The 17812-nt window shown below is 46.9% G+C and overlaps 1 protein-coding gene across 1 annotated transcript in view; it reads right to left on the bottom strand.

Annotated features, from left to right (window-relative positions):
• LOC144792180 (receptor-type tyrosine-protein phosphatase beta-like) overlaps positions 1-17812 on the bottom strand; it is a 113974-nt gene that overhangs the window by 28122 nt on the left and 68040 nt on the right. The window contains exon 18 of the mRNA XM_078667080.1: positions 16030-16284. Coding sequence (XP_078523206.1) covers positions 16030-16284 — 255 coding nt within the window. The remainder of the gene's footprint in view (positions 1-16029; positions 16285-17812) is intronic.

Here is a 17812-nt window from a genome sequence, read left to right as displayed (position 1 = left end):
ACAAGAGGAGGCCAAAGCGAAGGGGCAAATGACCATAAGGGGGCATAGTACATTGTCGCTCACCCCCTAGGTTTGATGTGGAGGTTTTAAAAGGGCCCCGCGGGGCAAAAAAAAATTAAAATAATAATAATCGAACAGCTGAATGGATTTGCACGAAACTTGGCAAAATTGTAGGGACTGGTAGCCCGATGTGCCTTTGCTAGATCTCAATATATGTGCTCCAGTGGATTTTGAGAAATTAACGTTCAAAAAAAGATATATATCTGTAACAGCGCACCGCTTCGCGTACTTTTCGCGTTACGGAGCTTTGCGAAGCGAAGCTGATTGGCTCTCCGGTGTCTGTAAACATTCCAAACAGTCCGTAGCGGCCGCCATCTTGTCTCTCGGTAGGATCGAACAGCTGAATGGATTTGCACGAAACTTGGCAAAATTGTAGGGACTGGTAGCCCGATGTGCCTTTGTTAGGTCTCAATATATGTGCTTCAGTGCATTTTGAGAAATTAACGTTCAGAAAGAAGATATATATCTGTAACAGCGCTCCGCTTCGCGGAGATAAAATTATATGTGTATTACCTAGCTGTTGCTAACACCAGTTAGCGACGGCTAGTAGAAGATAGCGACCATCTTGGGCCCCACTTTGCATGTGAGTGATATTTATCACTAATGACATGCAAAGTGGGCATGCCAAGATGTTAGCGACTGAAAACAGTCGCTAACATCGCTATCTCCTATTATCAACTTTTGGAAATATTCGAGATAAGCGCGAATATCTCTAAAAGCTACCACCTGCCCTGAGCAGTTCTTAGCCATGTTATCCAATGGGAGGTGGATAACATGGCTAAGAGCATTAGCTCGGTAATGCATGAATATCGCTGAGTTTTCAGCGATATTAATGCATTGCGGTCGTTTTTTATCGTATTTCCGATAAACCTTGATAATAGCAAGGTTTATCTGCGATAATTTCTGACGGTAAAAAAATCGTTGCTAAGGATCGTTAGGGATAAATATCGCTTAACTTTGGTAATATGCCCCAACGTCTGTTAACGTTCGATTCGAAGGAAATCAGGAAGTGTTGAAAAACATTGTCTGCGCCATCTTGTCTTTTTTCAAATGCCACACTTTTGTCGTGCACGGCAGCCATTTTAGATGCCTTGACCAGACCCACTCTGTGCACGCTGTCGATCCTTAGCATGGCTCCCCACCCTCGCAAGCATCTCCCCCAGGCAGTGGTCACCCCCGCTCTCTGTCTTATGCATGGGTAATAAACCTCCCCCCATCTGCGCTGCTCTTCCCTGAGAATCACACCCTGTGCCCGCCCGACACCTCCCTTTCGCCCTATTCACTACCGCACCCTCTGACACTCCTTTTCCTCTGTGTCCGATTGTCCAGGCTGGTCCTAGGGTATCAGCTAGCCCTGCAGATGTAGTTTATGGCCACAGCTGTAAAGAATCACCCCTCTTCAAAGGAGTTATAGTAGATCAAGGCCCACACTCGATGAGATCCGTCACAGCAGAAGCGTTGCTATTATCTGAAAACCATCCTGTATTGTGATTGGGGAGGGGACCGAGCCTGAAGCGGAAGATTCCAGGGATGACTCTTTGTACATCAAAGTTTTTACAATTATGTGTCACATTAAAAATATATAGCACTCCGACAAAGTAGTAAGATTATAAAACTTTAATAATTTATAAATATATACAAGAAAACTAAAATAGTAATAACATATAAACATTTTTAGGGAAAAACAACGAAGTAGCGGTCGGCTGTGCGAATAGTCCCAACGCAGCACAACGTCCAGATTTCCGGCGTGGGGCGTCGCGGGGGGTGGGTCATCAGTAGCAAACTGTTGTGCGAATAGTTCCAAGGCAGCAGAACGCGCTGAAATCTAGATGACACGAAAGTGATGTCTAGTAAGTTACCACCCAGCAAATAACGGCATGGGGCGTCGCGGGGGGTGGGTCATCAGTAGCAAACTGTTGCGCGAATAGTTCCAAGGCAGCAGAACGATGGCACCAAGGTGATGTCCAGTAAGTTGCCGCACTGGTTTTGGTATCCTACAATGCTGCTCCGAATAACGGCGTGGGGCGCCCCGGGGGAGGCGGCGTGAACGGGCCTCTCCAGGTGGAGTGTCATCTGTTGTAGTGGGGCGCCCCTTTACCGTTTCAGTTGCCATTCCGTCCGTTTTTGGTCCACTGTGTCAAAAGCCGCAATTCAGCTGAGTTGCGCCCACTCTTGCGGTGCAGCGATAGGCGGCTGTCACAGGACTCTCAAAATGGCGGCAGGCTGTTTCCTTTTTGGGCCTGGTCCACTGAAATGGCCCTGGGACACCTTGGAAATCGGACGCTTGTCTGCTAGGTCTTGGACCCCATTCTCGAAAGCGTCCCCTCCGCCTTGAGAATTCATCAAAAGTTTTGGGGGCTCCGACTCCTGCAGGCTTCTGGTGGGGAGCGGCTGCCATGATTGCTCGCGGAATGACCACGACTGAGCTACGAGATGGTGGTGCTCTCATGCTGACGCCAGCTTCAGTCTGAAACATCCAGAAACAAGGTGGGGCTTTCATCGTTTGGGAAAAAAAAAAAGTTTTCATCCAATGAAAAGTGTTGTTTTTAGGTCACATGATCAAGCCTTCCATCATTAGGAAACCAAAAGTAAAATGAACCAATGAAAAGTTTTATAAACAAGTCACATGACCTGTTATGCGGCATAGGGTGTAAAATGCGGAGAAAATACGTTGGCACGTGAGGCGGCGTCAGTAGCGGACCGATGTGCGAATAGGCCGAAGGCAACACAACGCGCCAAGATCCGGATGGCACCGAGGTGGTGTCCAGCAAGTTGCAGCACTGGCGTGGCCATCCTACAATGCTGAAAGTCGGCGTGGGGCGCCCCGTTGGCCTGTGAGTTTGCGTCAGTAGCGGACCGATGTGCGAATAGGCCGAAGGCAGCACAACGCGCCAAGATCCGGATGGCACCGAGGTGGTGTCTAGTAAGTTGCCGCACTGGTGTGGCCATCCAACAATGCTGAAAGTCGGCGTGGGGCGCCCCGTTGGCCTGTGAGTTTGCGTCAGTAGCGGACCGATGTGCGAATAGGCCGAAGGCAGCACAACGCGCCAAGATCCGGATGGCACCGAGGTGGTGTCTAGTAAGTTGCCGCACTGGTGTGGCCATCCTACAATGCTGAAAGTCGGCGTGGGGCGCCCCGTTGGACTGTGAGATGGCGTCAGTAGCGGACCGATGTGTGAATGGGGCCGAAGGCAGCGCAACAATATTTTCGGAATAGAAGACACCACTAGGCGCTGAGATTCCAAGATCCGGATGGCACCGAGGTGGTGTGTAGCAAGTTGCCGCACTGGTGTGGCCATCCTACAATGCTGAAAGTCGGCGTGGGGCGCCCCGTTGGCCTGTGAGTTTGCGTCAGTAGCGGACCGATGTGCGAATAGGCCGAAGGCAGCACAACGCGCCAAGATTCGGATGGCACCGAGGTGGTGTCTAGTAAGTTGCCGCACTGGTGTGGCCATCCTACAATGCTGAAAGTCGGCGTGGGGCGCCCCGTTGGACTGTGAGATGGCGTCAGTAGCGGACCGATGTGTGAATGGGGCCGAAGGCAGCGCAACAATATTTTCGGAATAGAAGACACCACTAGGCGCTGAGATGCCAAGATCCGGATGGCACCGAGGTGGTGTGTAGCAAGTTGCCGCACTGGTGTGGCCATCCTACAATGCTGAAAGTCGGCGTGGGGCGCCCCGTTGGCCTGTGAGTTTGCGTCAGTAGCGGACCGATGTGCGAATAGGCCGAAGGCAGCACAACGCGCCAAGATCCGGATGGCACCGAGGTGGTGTCTAGTAAGTTGTCGCACTTCTGTGGCCATCCTACAATGTTGAAAGTCGGCGTGGGGCGCCCCGTTGGCCTGTGAGATGGCGTCAGTAGCAGACCGATGTGCGAATGGGGCCAAAGGCAGCGCAACAATATTTTCTGATTTGAAGACACCACAAGGCGCTGAGATGCCAAGATCCGGATGGCACCGAGGTGGTGTCTAGCAAGTTGTGGCACTGGTGTGGCCATCGTACAATGGTAAAAGTCGGCGTGGGGCGCCCTGTTGGCCTGTGAGATGGTGTCAGTAGCGGACTGATGTGTGAATGGGGCCAAAGGCAGCGCAACAATATTTTCTACAATATTTTCGGAGTAGAAGACACCACAAGGCGCTGAGATGCCAAGATCCGGATGGCACCGAGGTGATGTCTAAGTTGCGGACCGATGTGCGAATGGGGCCAAAGGCAGCTCAACAATATTTTCTGAAGAGAATACACCACAAGGCGCTGAGATGCCAAGATCCGGATGGCACCGAGGTGATGTCTAAGTTGCGGACCGATGTGCGAATGGGGCCAAAGGTAGCGTAACAAGATTTTCTGTATGGAAGATACCACTAGGCGTTGAGATGCCAAGATTCGGATGGCACCGAGGTGATGTCTAGCAAGTTGTGCCACTGGTGTGGCCATCGTACAATGGTAAAAGTCGGCGTGGGGCGCCCTATTTGCCTGTGAGATGGTGTCAGTAGCGGACTGATGTGCGAATGGGGCCAAAGGCAGCGCAACAATATTTTCTGACTGACACCACAAGGCGCTGAGATGCCAAGATCCGGATGGCACCGAGGTGATGTCTAAGTTGCGGACTGATGTGCGAATGGGGCCAAAGGCAGCGTAACAATATTTTCTGTATGGAAGATACCACTAGGCGTTGAGATGCCAAGATTCGGATGGCACCGAGGTGATGTCTAGCAAGTTGGTGTGGTCATCCTACAATGCTGAAACTCGGCGTGGGTCACCCCATTAGCCTGTGAGATGGCGTCAGTAGCGGACCGATGTGCGAATAGGCCGAAGGCAGCACAACGCGCCAAGATCCGGATGTCACCGTGGTGGTTTCATAGTTGAGAGGCACTTCATCTGCAGTGGGGCGCCGAGATCCGGATGGCACCGAGGTGATGTCTAGCAAGTTGCTGTACTGGTGTGGTCATCCTACAATGCTGAAATGTAGTGGGGCGCCCATTTACCGTTTCAGTTGCCATTCAGCTGAGTTTCGGCTGCTCTTGATGCTACAGCGACAGGCGGCTGCAAGAGGACTCTCAAAATGGCGGCCTGTTCTTTGGATTTGGGCCTGGTCCACTAAAATGGCCCTGGGACACCTTAGAACTCGGACGCTCGATTTTTTTTTCCTTTCCTGTACATGCAAAAAAAGGTAAATGCCCGGTACGTTACACGCTTCATCTGCCACGATGAACTCTCCAGAGGAACCGAAAAAAAATATAGTTGTGGTAACTATACCATGCATCGTCATATGGAGAGGTGGCACCAATTAATTATAGTGCTGCATAAAAGAGAGATTTGGAGGAGAACCCCTGACCTGCTAGTACATTCATCAAAGAAGTGGCACTGAGAGCTTCAGAGGCAAGGGAAACGGTCCCAAATATTTAGAAGAACTTTGGAAAGATTAAAATGAAATGTTTAGATTGTGGTAAATTAATTTCATGTGGACAGATGAGTGTTACTCTAATAAATACAGCATATGAACATCATCATAGTCGATGGTTGGTAGAGACATTTTGACTATATCCTGGACCTGCCCGTCCTCGCCCAAAATGGCGCCGGAATAAATGGGACTCGTAACTCCTTGTTGTGTACTGGTTGCAGAACCTTGAAATCACGAGATACGTATGCAGTTTTGAAGCACATGGCGGGCGGGGACGAGAATTGATTGAATATTTCGACATCCCTATTGATATTAAGTTCTGATGTGTTATTGATTACTGTACTGTTGAAAATTCGAATTAACGTCACCCATGGTACTTGCCCGCAAATGTATATCTAGATAATTTTATTGTAACTGGCCCTGTTGTATTTTAATTATAAAATGTACGTCCACCGATTCCGTAACTGTTAGACACCTTAGTTCTTGCAACCTAATGGCCCGCCCGTTACGTTCCTCTACAGTGTAAATGTCTATTTATCATATACGATTACAGTTTGCTCCGTGGCAGGCCCACGTGGTTATAGGCTCATATTTGTATAATTAAATTTTCACAATAAAGGTTTTTAAAAGAAAACATGGTAGTAGTATATACATTGGTAAAGTTTTTAATAATAGTCACTGTTTTAGAATCATTAAAAGGCAAGTGAAATAAAGCAGACCAATTACATGAAGGGTAAAAGGTATAATACGAAGGAACGCAGTAAAGATAAATGGTCAAGGGCTGTTGTGTTTTCTATTCCTGCAACATAAAGTGATCGATAAGAATCTCATATTCAGGCGTATCGGCGACTAAGACAGCAGGTCGACCCTCTTTTGCTCAACGGCTCCGTCATGGGACGAAGAAACGCTCTTATCTCGAAAAAAGAATATATTTTACTTGCAGGACAGTTGTAAAATTTCCGGGAAAGTACATTAGCCTGGAACATTATAACATATATTTAAGAAAAAATAATGTTCGGAAGTAATTAAAAGCGTAATTTTTAGGTGATATGACCAAGGCTTTCATCATTAGAATAAGAAAAGTAAAATGAACCAATGAAAAGTTTTATTAACAAGTCACATGACTTGTTATGCTTACATTACGCGCTGCGCGCCCCGGATGACTTCCGGATGCGCTAACGCGGCGCGTCATATGACGCATTACGCGACAACGCAGGTACAGAATATAGTCAAAATGTCTCCACCAACCAGCGGTCGAAACACAACCCCTTTCAGCAGGCTAAATAGTTCTGTTAAATGACAACAGAAGGGACAGGCAACAAGAACCATCAGTCAAAGAGGGGAGGGCTAGTTCTTCTCTACCGGGTTACATTGGGGCGCTACCGGAACTGATCGAATTGGTAGTCTACAGTGTTTCTGGATGTTTCAGACTGAAGCTGGGGTTAGCATGAGAGCACCACCATTTCGTAGCTCCGTTGTGGCCATTCCGCAACCAATCATGGCAGCCGCTCTTTATCGTTATTTTGGGCGGGGTGGGTGGCGGAGCCGAGCTGTTTTGCAGCCATCATTGTGTGGAGTTCAGTTCATCTCACTAGTTTTGTATTTGTCATGAGGGGTTGTTCCTAATGTTTCTATTTTAGCGAGGTCAAAAAGAGATCCCATTAGTGGCCTACTGATTTTGCTCGATTCCTTTTCTTTTTTTTTACACGATTTTTCGTTATCTGCAAAGACTAAACAGAGTATTGCGACTCTGTGTTTGTTTGTAAATAGAGAATGAACCAAAGAGAACTAATTCTAAAACAGTAAATACTTGGATAACAATCAATCAAATGGAGAGAGAAGCAGGCACGACGGATTACAACGGGGGCAAAGGCCTGCGTTAACTACCTTTCACTATCTGCAAAGAGAGAGTACTCCTAATAGAAATGAGGGGGGGGGGGCACCATTCAAAGCAGATCAGTGTGCATAAACACGAAAATGTTTTCACTTACCACGTACTTGACATTCGACAGCTTATGATATTTGCTATTAAAAAACCATTGAAATTCACTGAAAAAACCATAGGTTATAGACCATATATAGTTAGGAATTAGCATTTACAAAACCTTGAAAATTCACTGAAAAAACCATAGGTTATAGACCATATATAGTTAGGAATTAGCATTTAAAAAACCTTATTTTACTCACACAAAACCATTGAAATTCCATATATAGTTAGTTGCACTAACTATATATCGCGCACCCGCAATCCACTGCTGATCATGTCACATATTACATCATTCATGACATGGTCAGTGACATCACTGATGACATCACTGATGACATCTCAAATGACATCACTGATGACATCACTGATGACATCTCATTTGACATCATTCTTGTGCTAATACGATAAACCTCTTCAGACTCTAATATAACCTTAGATACACTCAGTGTATACAGACACTCACACACTGCCACTCATCCATGGAGTTACTCACACACCCAGTCAGTCATGCAAAGAAACAATCTCACCTCCATTTCTTCAACTATACAGTTAAACACACCTTACTTATTGAAACATATACTAACACATATTTACTCTCTTATACAATCCCTGATACAAGTTCACAATGATCGATACAACCACTCACTCATTCAGTGGCTCTCATGCACAGTTATTTATATATGCCAACTCTCACATGTACTGTGTTTTACACATGTACTTACTATGACATGTAGCATTGAGATATCCATTCACTCATCAATACACTCATGCACACAGTCAACTGCCCATGTAGCTGTTTCCACATGCACTCTTGAACTCATACACCTAGTGAATAAACTGCTCACACATCTATGCATAGAGTCACACACCTTCCAGCCACCCCCACACAAACTCAATCTCCCATAGAAATACTTGGGCAACCAATTAATAACACATATAGCCTCTCGTATAGCTAATGATCAACACATGCAGCAGTTTACAGAACAACAGACATAATGATGCACAAATTAAGACAGTTTAGTCACTAACCCATGCATTCAGTGAGACACATTTAATCACTCACTCATACAGTCAGTCACGCACCTACTAAATCCTTCATCCAGACACTTATACATCCACTCATTCTTCAATTTGTAAGACATATTTTAACTTTACAGAAACATACAGTCACTGGATGTTGTCATCAGTGATGTCATCAGTGATGTCATTTGAGATGTCATCAGTGATGTCATCAGTGATGTCACTGACCATGTCATGAATGATGTAATATGTGACATGATCAGCAGTGGATTGCGGGTGCGCGATATATAGTTAGTGCAACTAACTATATATGGAATTTCAATGGTTTTGTGTGAGTAAAATAAGGTTTTTTAAATGCTAATTCCTAACTATATATGGTCTATAACCTATGGTTTTTTCAGTGAATATATATATATATATATATATATATATATATATATATATATATATATATATATAAAATTCATTTATTTATGTACGGGACGGCTGGCAAACTACCCTTTGCCATTGGAGTTTGTGGAGTTTTGTGATTGCAAACTACATAGAGGGGGCCCCCCTCCCATCCTCCGTGCCAGTCTAGAGCTCTCAGGCCAGCGACCCGTCATACTGCAGGGGATGCGGGCTATTGTTACGCCACTGTCACCAATCCAGCCGTTGTAAGTAACACTGGATGGTGGAGGTAAAGGTTGGGCTTAGTCTGCCCGCAGGCTATCATACGTGGTGGTTTATTCATTACAGGGTCCCTGCCATCAGTAGACCGGGGAAGTTTGCCCAAGTTTAAATGGGTTTCCTGATGCAGACTCCTGTCATGATATTCAACATCGGGCCCACTCATCTTTCAGTTTTGACAAAAGTGCATCCACTGCTCCTTCTCGTTTCCGTTTTAAAACATTAGACAATGCGACAATGCAGCATTTCAAAAGCAGATGTAACTACAAAGAGCACATTTTGATAATACATTTTTATTAGTTGACAATAGCAATCTTAAGAGTCATTGCATAGCTTCATACACACTTTGGCCCCAATTCCATCACAGTCTCTCTCTCTCTCTCAGTCAGTCAGTCTCTCTTTCTCAGTCAGTCAGTCTCTCTCTCTCTGTCATTCAGTCTCTCTCAGTCAGTCAGTCTCTCTCAGTCAGTCTGTCAGTCAGTCAGTCTGTCAGTCTCTCTCTCTCTTTCTGCCAGTCTGTCAGTCTCCCTCTCTCAGTCAGTCAGTCTCTCTCTCTGTCAGTTTCTCAGCCAGTCAGTCTCTCGGTCAGTCAGTATTCAGTCTCTGAGTCAGTCAGTCTCTACTCTATCTCCACTCTATCTCTCTCTCTCCATTCTCTCTCTCAACAACTCTGTCCACTCTATCTCCACTGTCTCTCTCTCCACTGTCTCTCCACTGTCTCTCTCTCTACTGTCTCTCTCACCAATATCTCTCTATTTACTCTCTCTCCACTCTCTCTCTTGCTCTCTCTCTCCACTCTCTCTCCATTGTCTACCTCCACTGTCTCCCTCCACTCTCTCTCCACTCCCTAGCTCCCTTCTCTCTCTCCACTCTCTCTCTCTCCACTCTCTCTCTCTCTCCACTCCCACTCTCTCTCCACTCTCTCTCCACTCTCTCTCCACTCTCTCTCTCTCCACTCTCTCCCCACTCTCTCCACACTCTCTCTCCACTCCCACTCTCTCTCTCCACACTCTCTCTCTCCATTCTCTCTCCTCTCTCTCTCGTCTCTCTCTCATCTCTCTCTCCACTCTCTCTCTACTCTCTCTCCTCTCTCTCTCCTCTCTCTCTCTCCCCTCTCTCTCCACTCTCTCTCCACTCTCTCTCCACTCTCTCTCCACTCTCTCTCACTCCACTCTCTCTCTCTTCTCTCTCTCTCTACTCTCTCTCACACCAATCTCTCCACTCTCTCCATTCTCTCCATTCTCTCCACTCTCGCCACTCTCGCCACTCTCTCTCTTCACTCTCTCTCTCCACTCTCTCTCCACTGTCTCCCCACTGTCTCTCCACTGTCTCTCCACTGTCTCTCTCCACTCTCTCTCGTTCACTAACTCCACTGTCTCTCCATGCTCTCTCCACTCTCTATCTCTCCACTGTCTATCTCCACTCTCTCACTCTCTACTCTCGCTCCACTGTCTCTCCCTCCACTGTCTCTCTCCACTGTCTCTCTCCACTGTCTCTCTCCACTGTCTTTACTCTCTCTCCACTCTCTCCACTCTCTCCCCACTCTCTCTCTCCACTCTCTCTCCACTCTCTCTCCACTCTCTCTCCACTCTCTCTTTACTCTCTCTTTCTCCACTCTCTCTCTCTCCACTCTCTCCACTCTCTCTTAACTGTCTTCTCCCACTCTCTCTCTCCACTCTCCCTCCACTGTCTCTCTCTCCACTGCCTCTCTCTCCACCCTCTCTCTCTACTCTCTCTCTCTCTCTCCACTCTCTCTCCACTCTCTCTCCACTCTCTCTCCACTCTCTCTCCACTCTCTCTCTCACTCCACTCTCTCTCTCACTCCACTCTCTCTCTCACTCCACTCTCTCTCACTCCACTCTCTCTCCACTCTCTTCCACTCTCTCTCACAAAGTAGTGTGCGTTGCCATGGGGCATCCGCAGAAATGTTTCCGGGGGGGGGGGGCACATTTTTAACTTCATCACCATCCCCCGTGCACCCTTCTCCGCTCTGCCTTGCACCCTTCTCGCCCTCCCCCTTGCACCCTTCTCCCCCTCCCCCTTGTACCCTTCTCCCCCTCCGCCTTGCACCCTTTTCTACCTTGCACCATTCTCCCCTCTGCCTTGCACCATTCTCCCCTCTGCCTTGCACCATTCTCCCCTCTGCCTTGCACCCTTCTCCCCTCTGCCTTGCACCCTTCTCCCCTCTGCTTTGCACCCTTCTCCTCTCTGCCTTGCACCCTTCTCCCCTCTGCCTTGCACCCATCTCCCCTCTGTCTTGCACCGTTCTCCTCTCTGCCTTGCACCCTTCTCTCCTCTACCTTGCACCCTTCTCCCCCTCCACCTTGCACCCTTCTCCCCTCTGCCTTGCACCCTTCTCCGCCTCTGCCTTGCAACCTTTTCTACCTTGCACCCTTCTCCCCTCTGCCTTGCACCCTTCTCCCCTCCACCTTGCACCCTTCTCCTCTCTACCTTGCACCTTTCTCCTTTCTACCTTGAACCCTTCTCCCCTCTGCCTTGCACCCTTCTCCCCTCCCCCTTGCACTCGTCTCCCCTCTGCCTTGCACCCTTCTCCTCTCTACCTTGCACCCTTCTCCCCTCTGCATTGCACCCTTCTCCCCTCACCCTTGCACTCTTCTCCCCTCCGACTTGCACCCTTCTCCCCTCTGCCTTGCACCCTTCTCCCCTCTGCCTTGCACCCTTCTCCTCTCTGCCTTGCACCCTTCTCCCCTCTGCCTTGCACCCTTCTCCTCTCTAACTTGTACCCTTCTCTCCTCCGCCTTGCACCCTTCTCCTCTCTACCTTGCACCCATCTCCTCTCTGCCTTGCACCCTTCTCCCCTCTGCCTTGCACCCTTCTCCTCTCTACCTTGCACCCTTCTCCCCTCCGCCTTGCACCCTTCTCCCCTCCACCTTGCACCCTTCTCCTCTCTACCTTGCACCCTTCACCTCTCTACCTTGCACCCTTCTCCCCTCTGCCTTTCACCCTTCTCGTCCCCTCTTGCCCCCCCATCCACCTGGGGATGGGGGGCATGGTGCATTCTAACAAGAGTGCTTACCTGAGGGCACCATTTTGCTGCCTCATCCCTTCTCATATATGAGCTTTGCCCTGGAGAATGCTCTCTCTGGGGGCCCCCCTGGGGGCCCCCACTCCCACCCTTGTCAGGGCCCCTAGCAGTGCTCTGTGCTGCCTCCTGTTCTCTAGGGCCCCCACCCCATCCTCTTTCCGGCCTTGCTGGCTCTGACTGAAGAGAAACATTGCAACTTGTTACATTGTTTCTCTTCAGTCAGCGGGAGGGGCTCAGAGCAGGCTGCAGCCTGCACCTGCTTTAGAGGGAGAGCGGCTTGCTTTAGTGCAAGCCTCTCTCACAGCTCTCAGAAGTGCTGAGGGGGCCCTGGGCCCCCTTAATTTACAGAAGAGAGTGGGGCCCCCCACACCGCGGGTGCTGCGGGGGCGTTTGTTGCGCCCCTGCTCGGCTGGGCAGGATGCTGCATTAAAGCATGGCCTGCATTGTGTCTGGAGGGCAAAAGATGTTGCTGTGAACTTACAACCTGTATTTGATTTGGTGGGGATGCTCTGGCCGCACGAGCTCTCACTGGTTCCACAGAGTGGCAGCAGTAGTACCGGAGGCTGGACAGTGCAGACGAAGCATAAGGCATGCAAGAGCAGCCTGGATGGTGAATAGAGACCTGCACACACATAGGCAGCATGGTATGGCAATGTTGAAGGGATCCCTTAGCCTTTGCTGTGAGCAGATACCGGTTCCTGATCTGCTGGATATGGGTGGCATGTTCCGACACTGAAGGTGAGTCCAGGGGGGAACAAGGACTGTGCATATGGCATGTGCATTTGTGCACCAGACTGTTTACATAAGCACAAATCCCTGCAGGGCACAGAATGATGCAGTTTTTGTTGAAATGATCCAAATGTATGTGTTGCCTTGAATGTTCTGAGCTTGAAGTGGCTCATGTGTGGAGTGGACTCCATTATTTGCTGGACGTTCAGTATTTCATATTGCCAGAGCAGCAAGATGCAAGTCTTCAAGTCTTAATGATCTTTTCAGACACACTTTCCTTTAAAAGAAGACTGCAGCTCATCATGAATTTTCTCGGTGCATACTCAATGCTGAGAGACCTTCTCCATTGGAAGGCAACAGAAATAAAATATTTCCCATGGCACGTGACAGCTGGTAGCCTACACAAGATTTGATGCATTTGCTTTCTTCTAAACCCAAGGCTCACGTTTGAGGCCACGCATCTTTGAAAACATCCATTTCAGTTAAAGATCACTCTCATATGTTTCTCCCAGATGAATGACGGTACGACGCGTACCGTCAAAACGCGTGTTTTTACAATGCGTCCCTTACAACGCAAGACTTGCGTTGGGGGCGCGGATTGAGAATAGTATAATTTACTATTCTAACACCAGTCCCCGTGGACACTAGGGAAGGTGTTGGAATAGTGAATATACTATTCTTAATCCTCTAGCGCCCTCCAGCGCAAGTCGTGGTTACGACTTGTGTTGTAAGGGACGCGTTCTAAAAGCCTTGCGGAGTAAAATCCGCATCGAAAAGGATGTTTCCCATTTCTCCCCATTGGAACACACTGCTTATAAAGCAAATGCTCTCACTAATTACAGTAGTTATGGTGATACAGTTCTGCCAGTCCGCTTTCACTCTTGTACAGTCAGTGGAAAACTAATGATGAAAATAAAAGTGGCCTGGCGGGAGCCCCAGACTTGACGTCAATTGCAGCAGCACCTTAAACATACACCATAAGGCAGCATCTGGCAGACATTGCTTGGGCTACTGTGCAGATGGCTTGGTTCCAGCTCCCCTCCCCACAATCTTGACTTTGCTGATTGACACCTCACTCTGAATCCCAGTCATAATAAAACTTTCCATGTTGGGGGTTGGGGGTGGCACAGCCCATTGCAGTCTGCCAGTATTGCACCAGCTCCACTGTGCCATGCCAGCTGTGGGGGGGCAAGTGATCTTCCTGGCAGTGAAAAGCCATTGAGATCAAATGGCAGAAAGATTACAGGCTGCAACTGTGGAGGTGAAGCAGCTGCAAATGGAGCCACACAAAGTGAACTAAATGAACTTGCAAATTTCCAAGCAGTTCAATCCATCACACTTTTTCTTTCAGAGTACATGATTTAACAGAATCATGAATTAAAGCACATTAGTAGAGCAGCACTTTGATTGTTCATTCAACACAATGAAGGGAAAGGGAGAGTTAGTATCATGTTGTCTACTCTGTGGATTTTGGCAGAGTTTTGATGGTAATTCTGCAGAATTCCTCAGAGTGAAACTCTACAAACTCCACCCAGGGCTAATATTAATTATTGCTCATGCTTACACATTATTCTTTTGATTACTCCGGAAAACCTACTGCTGAGATAGATTAATCAGGTGCACTACAAAGACTATTTAAGAATACCTGAGAAATCTGTCACTTTCTCAAACACACAAGATATTTTCTTGTGAGTTGATTTCTAATAGCTTCAATTTAAAGCCTAAATGGAACCTTGCTAAAATATCAACTTTGGTGTGGCCTGGAAATCTCTGTTGTATAGAATTTGAAATGGATCGACTATGATCAGACAAATAGCAAATTTGTATTCTCCAGTTTTGGTAAGGAGAGATGGCATGGCCTCTGTTTGTTGAAGTTGGATTATTCCCAGCAGTTGCTGGAATGCATGCATCTAACACATGAAGTTTGTAAACTTGAAAAAAGTGCGATTACCTGCAACAATGGCACATCTATAAACTTTATACCTGTCATCTGTACACCTTTTACTTGTCATACATTGTAATTACAAGAATACATGCTTACATTTTCAGAGGTATCCTGGTTTGATCTTTACATATAATGATGAAACCAATAAGCAGTTTTTTCCATTTCTTTGAAAATAACTGCATCTATAAAAACTTAAATTGCATACATGACTTTGTGTTTGCCAAATGTATAGCTAAAAGGGTGTACTTCTTAGAACAGTTCTGGTGTGGAAACCAGCTTATTAAAAATAAGCCTCTCACAGCTAAACACAGTTGGACGAACATTAATTTAAAGTAAAAACTCAACATTTGGTGAGAAGCCCATTTAGGTAAATTGGGCTTGCAAATGTGGATCATTTGACTGTGTGTAAATATGCTAGCACGGAAGGTGTGTATGCATTGATGTGTTTGAAATCCATCAAAATATTCCTACTTCTCAGCCATTTGATGTAATTCACTTAACTAGCTTGACAGATTCAAAGCTTGGGAAAATAATGAATATGCACTCCCTGTATGATTGGGATCAATTTTGTTTCCAGGAAAGAAGCAAAGATAACATATCTCTGAAGATAATTGAATGATACACATACAATAAAAAATAAATGATACTTTTTAATTTAGCAGTTATTCACATTTATCTTGTAAAACTCACCATATATGATATATTGCTCAAGTTTAAACATTATTCTTTTAATTACTCCTCAAAATATATTGCTAATATAAATTAATTGGGTGCACTACAATGACTATTTAAGGGCACCTGAGAAATTAGTAACTTTCTAAAAACACAGAAGATATTTTCTTATGAAATTCTATCTAATATTTTAAATTCAAAGCTAAACAGAACCTTCCTAAACATAATCCAGTTTGGTGTGACCTGGAAACCTCTGTTACATAAAATGTGAACTGCAAGGGTTCCAGTGGCTCAACTTCAAGTCTTGAAAACCTCAAACAAGCAGACAAATAGCAAATTTTGATTCTCCAGTTTTGATAAGGAGAGATGGCATTGTCTCTGCTTGCTGAAGGTGGATTACACTAGCTAACACCTGCATTTTGATAACTGTAAAAAATTATTATTACATGCAATAATAGCACATCTTTCAAAATATACCTATTTTATATAGTAAGCGCTCACCTGTGTATTCCGATAATAGGCTGCTTTCTCCCAATACACCATTTCCACCCACAGCAGAGACTTTGAAGGTGTACTTGTTTCCAGGTATTAAATTTGTGATGGACACATTTTCATACAACGTTGTCACATTTGAGGCTGGATTTCCTAAAACTTGCACTAAATATGAGCTTTTGTTGCCAGTCGGTGGTAGCCAGCTAATAGAAATTGAATACATGGTGATTTCTGTCACCTTTAGATTGTTGGTAATATTGGGTGCTGAAATGAGAAAATGGAAAGTGAAGTATCACTCATAGAATTAGATACATAATTGTCACAAGTATTTTACATAACAGATACACTACATACTTTTGTAAGAAGTTACCTATCATCTGCAACAATATGCAGGATGAGAGATCTCACAGTAGAGGGAGATACTTACTAACACCACTGTCTCTTTGATTTTGGAATTCAAAATTGAGACTTTTCCTAAAATTATAAATTCCCAAAAGATCAAAAAAAAGGTTTCCAATAAAATCCGTTATGAAAATGTATTCTCGTCCCCAACTGTGAGTAACTGTACTTAATCACATTGTTTCCACCGACTGACATCTGTGTGGATTCGAGACCGACGGCTCTCGGGTCGGTGACCGGAAACTACAATTACAATGAAACCACACAAAGGGGTCGATTAGGATGGCGGACGGACCTGCGTCCGTCCGCCACCCCAGAGTAGGAGGGACCGTCCGCAGGGGCAGAGGCGGTCCCTCCTGTGCAATTAGGATGCAACCGCCACCCTGGCGGTCACATCCTGTAGTTTTTAACATTGCGGCGGGTGCTGCTTCAAGCAGCACCCGCCGCAAGGTTAAAAATGAAAGCAGGGCATTTGCATGCAGGGGAGTACCATAGGTACCCCCCATGTGCACCCCCCACCCCCCCTTCACCCCTGGGGGCCCGCAACGGGCCCCCAAACAAAAGTCCGTATGCCTCTTCACGGCGGAAATGCCACCGTGGAAAGGCATAGAAATGCTGACATCCTAATATGCCTGGCGGTGTCTGATAGACACCGCCAGACATGTTAGAGCTTTTCCGCCGCGGTCGGAAAGCGACTGCGGCGGAAAAGCTGCGGACGGTCTTCCTGACCCCCCAGCCATCCTAATCTGGCGGGGGGTCTGTGAAGGCTCCGCAGCGGTTTTTCCGCATCCTCCGGGCCGGCGGACTCTTCCGCCGGCCCGGAGGATGCAGAAAAAACGCTATCCTAATGAGGGCCCTAGTGCGGTCTCAGGCTCCCATTTCCCGATGGGAGCTTGTGAGGCGGTCAAAACCAGCCGAAGCACAAACTCCCATAAGGAAATGGGAGTCACTGTAAATCACTGTACCTCATGGTACCTGCCACATGGTCAAGGGATTTACAGGGGGCACCATAGGTGCTCCCTTGGCTGCCAATCAAAGGATGTTGAAGAAGGGGAGCCCTGCTAGTGGCCCCCAGAATCTCTTTCCGACAGGCTTTCTATGTCGGATAGCCCGACATGGAAAGCCTGTTGGAACAGACATAACATTGAAAGCGGAAACACTGTCCGCATGAGATTATGGTGGTGATTCCGATTGACTTATGGGGTCATTGAGGCCATAGAAAGCCAACCGCAGTGACCGGGTGGTTTGAATTTCAGAACACCTCAATCGCAATATGATGGTCGAAATTCAACCAAGGATGTCGGTCGGAAAGCCTTCTATCTGTTGTTGGAGGCTTACCGACCGACATCCCAATGAGGGCCATACTCTGTGAGTACTATTAAATATTCAATTA

The sequence above is a fragment of the Lissotriton helveticus genome, chromosome 11 (genome assembly GCF_964261635.1).
Source record: "Lissotriton helveticus chromosome 11, aLisHel1.1, whole genome shotgun sequence".
Lineage (NCBI taxonomy): Eukaryota > Metazoa > Chordata > Amphibia > Caudata > Salamandridae > Lissotriton > Lissotriton helveticus.
This window is presented reverse-complemented; position numbering and strand designations above follow the sequence as displayed.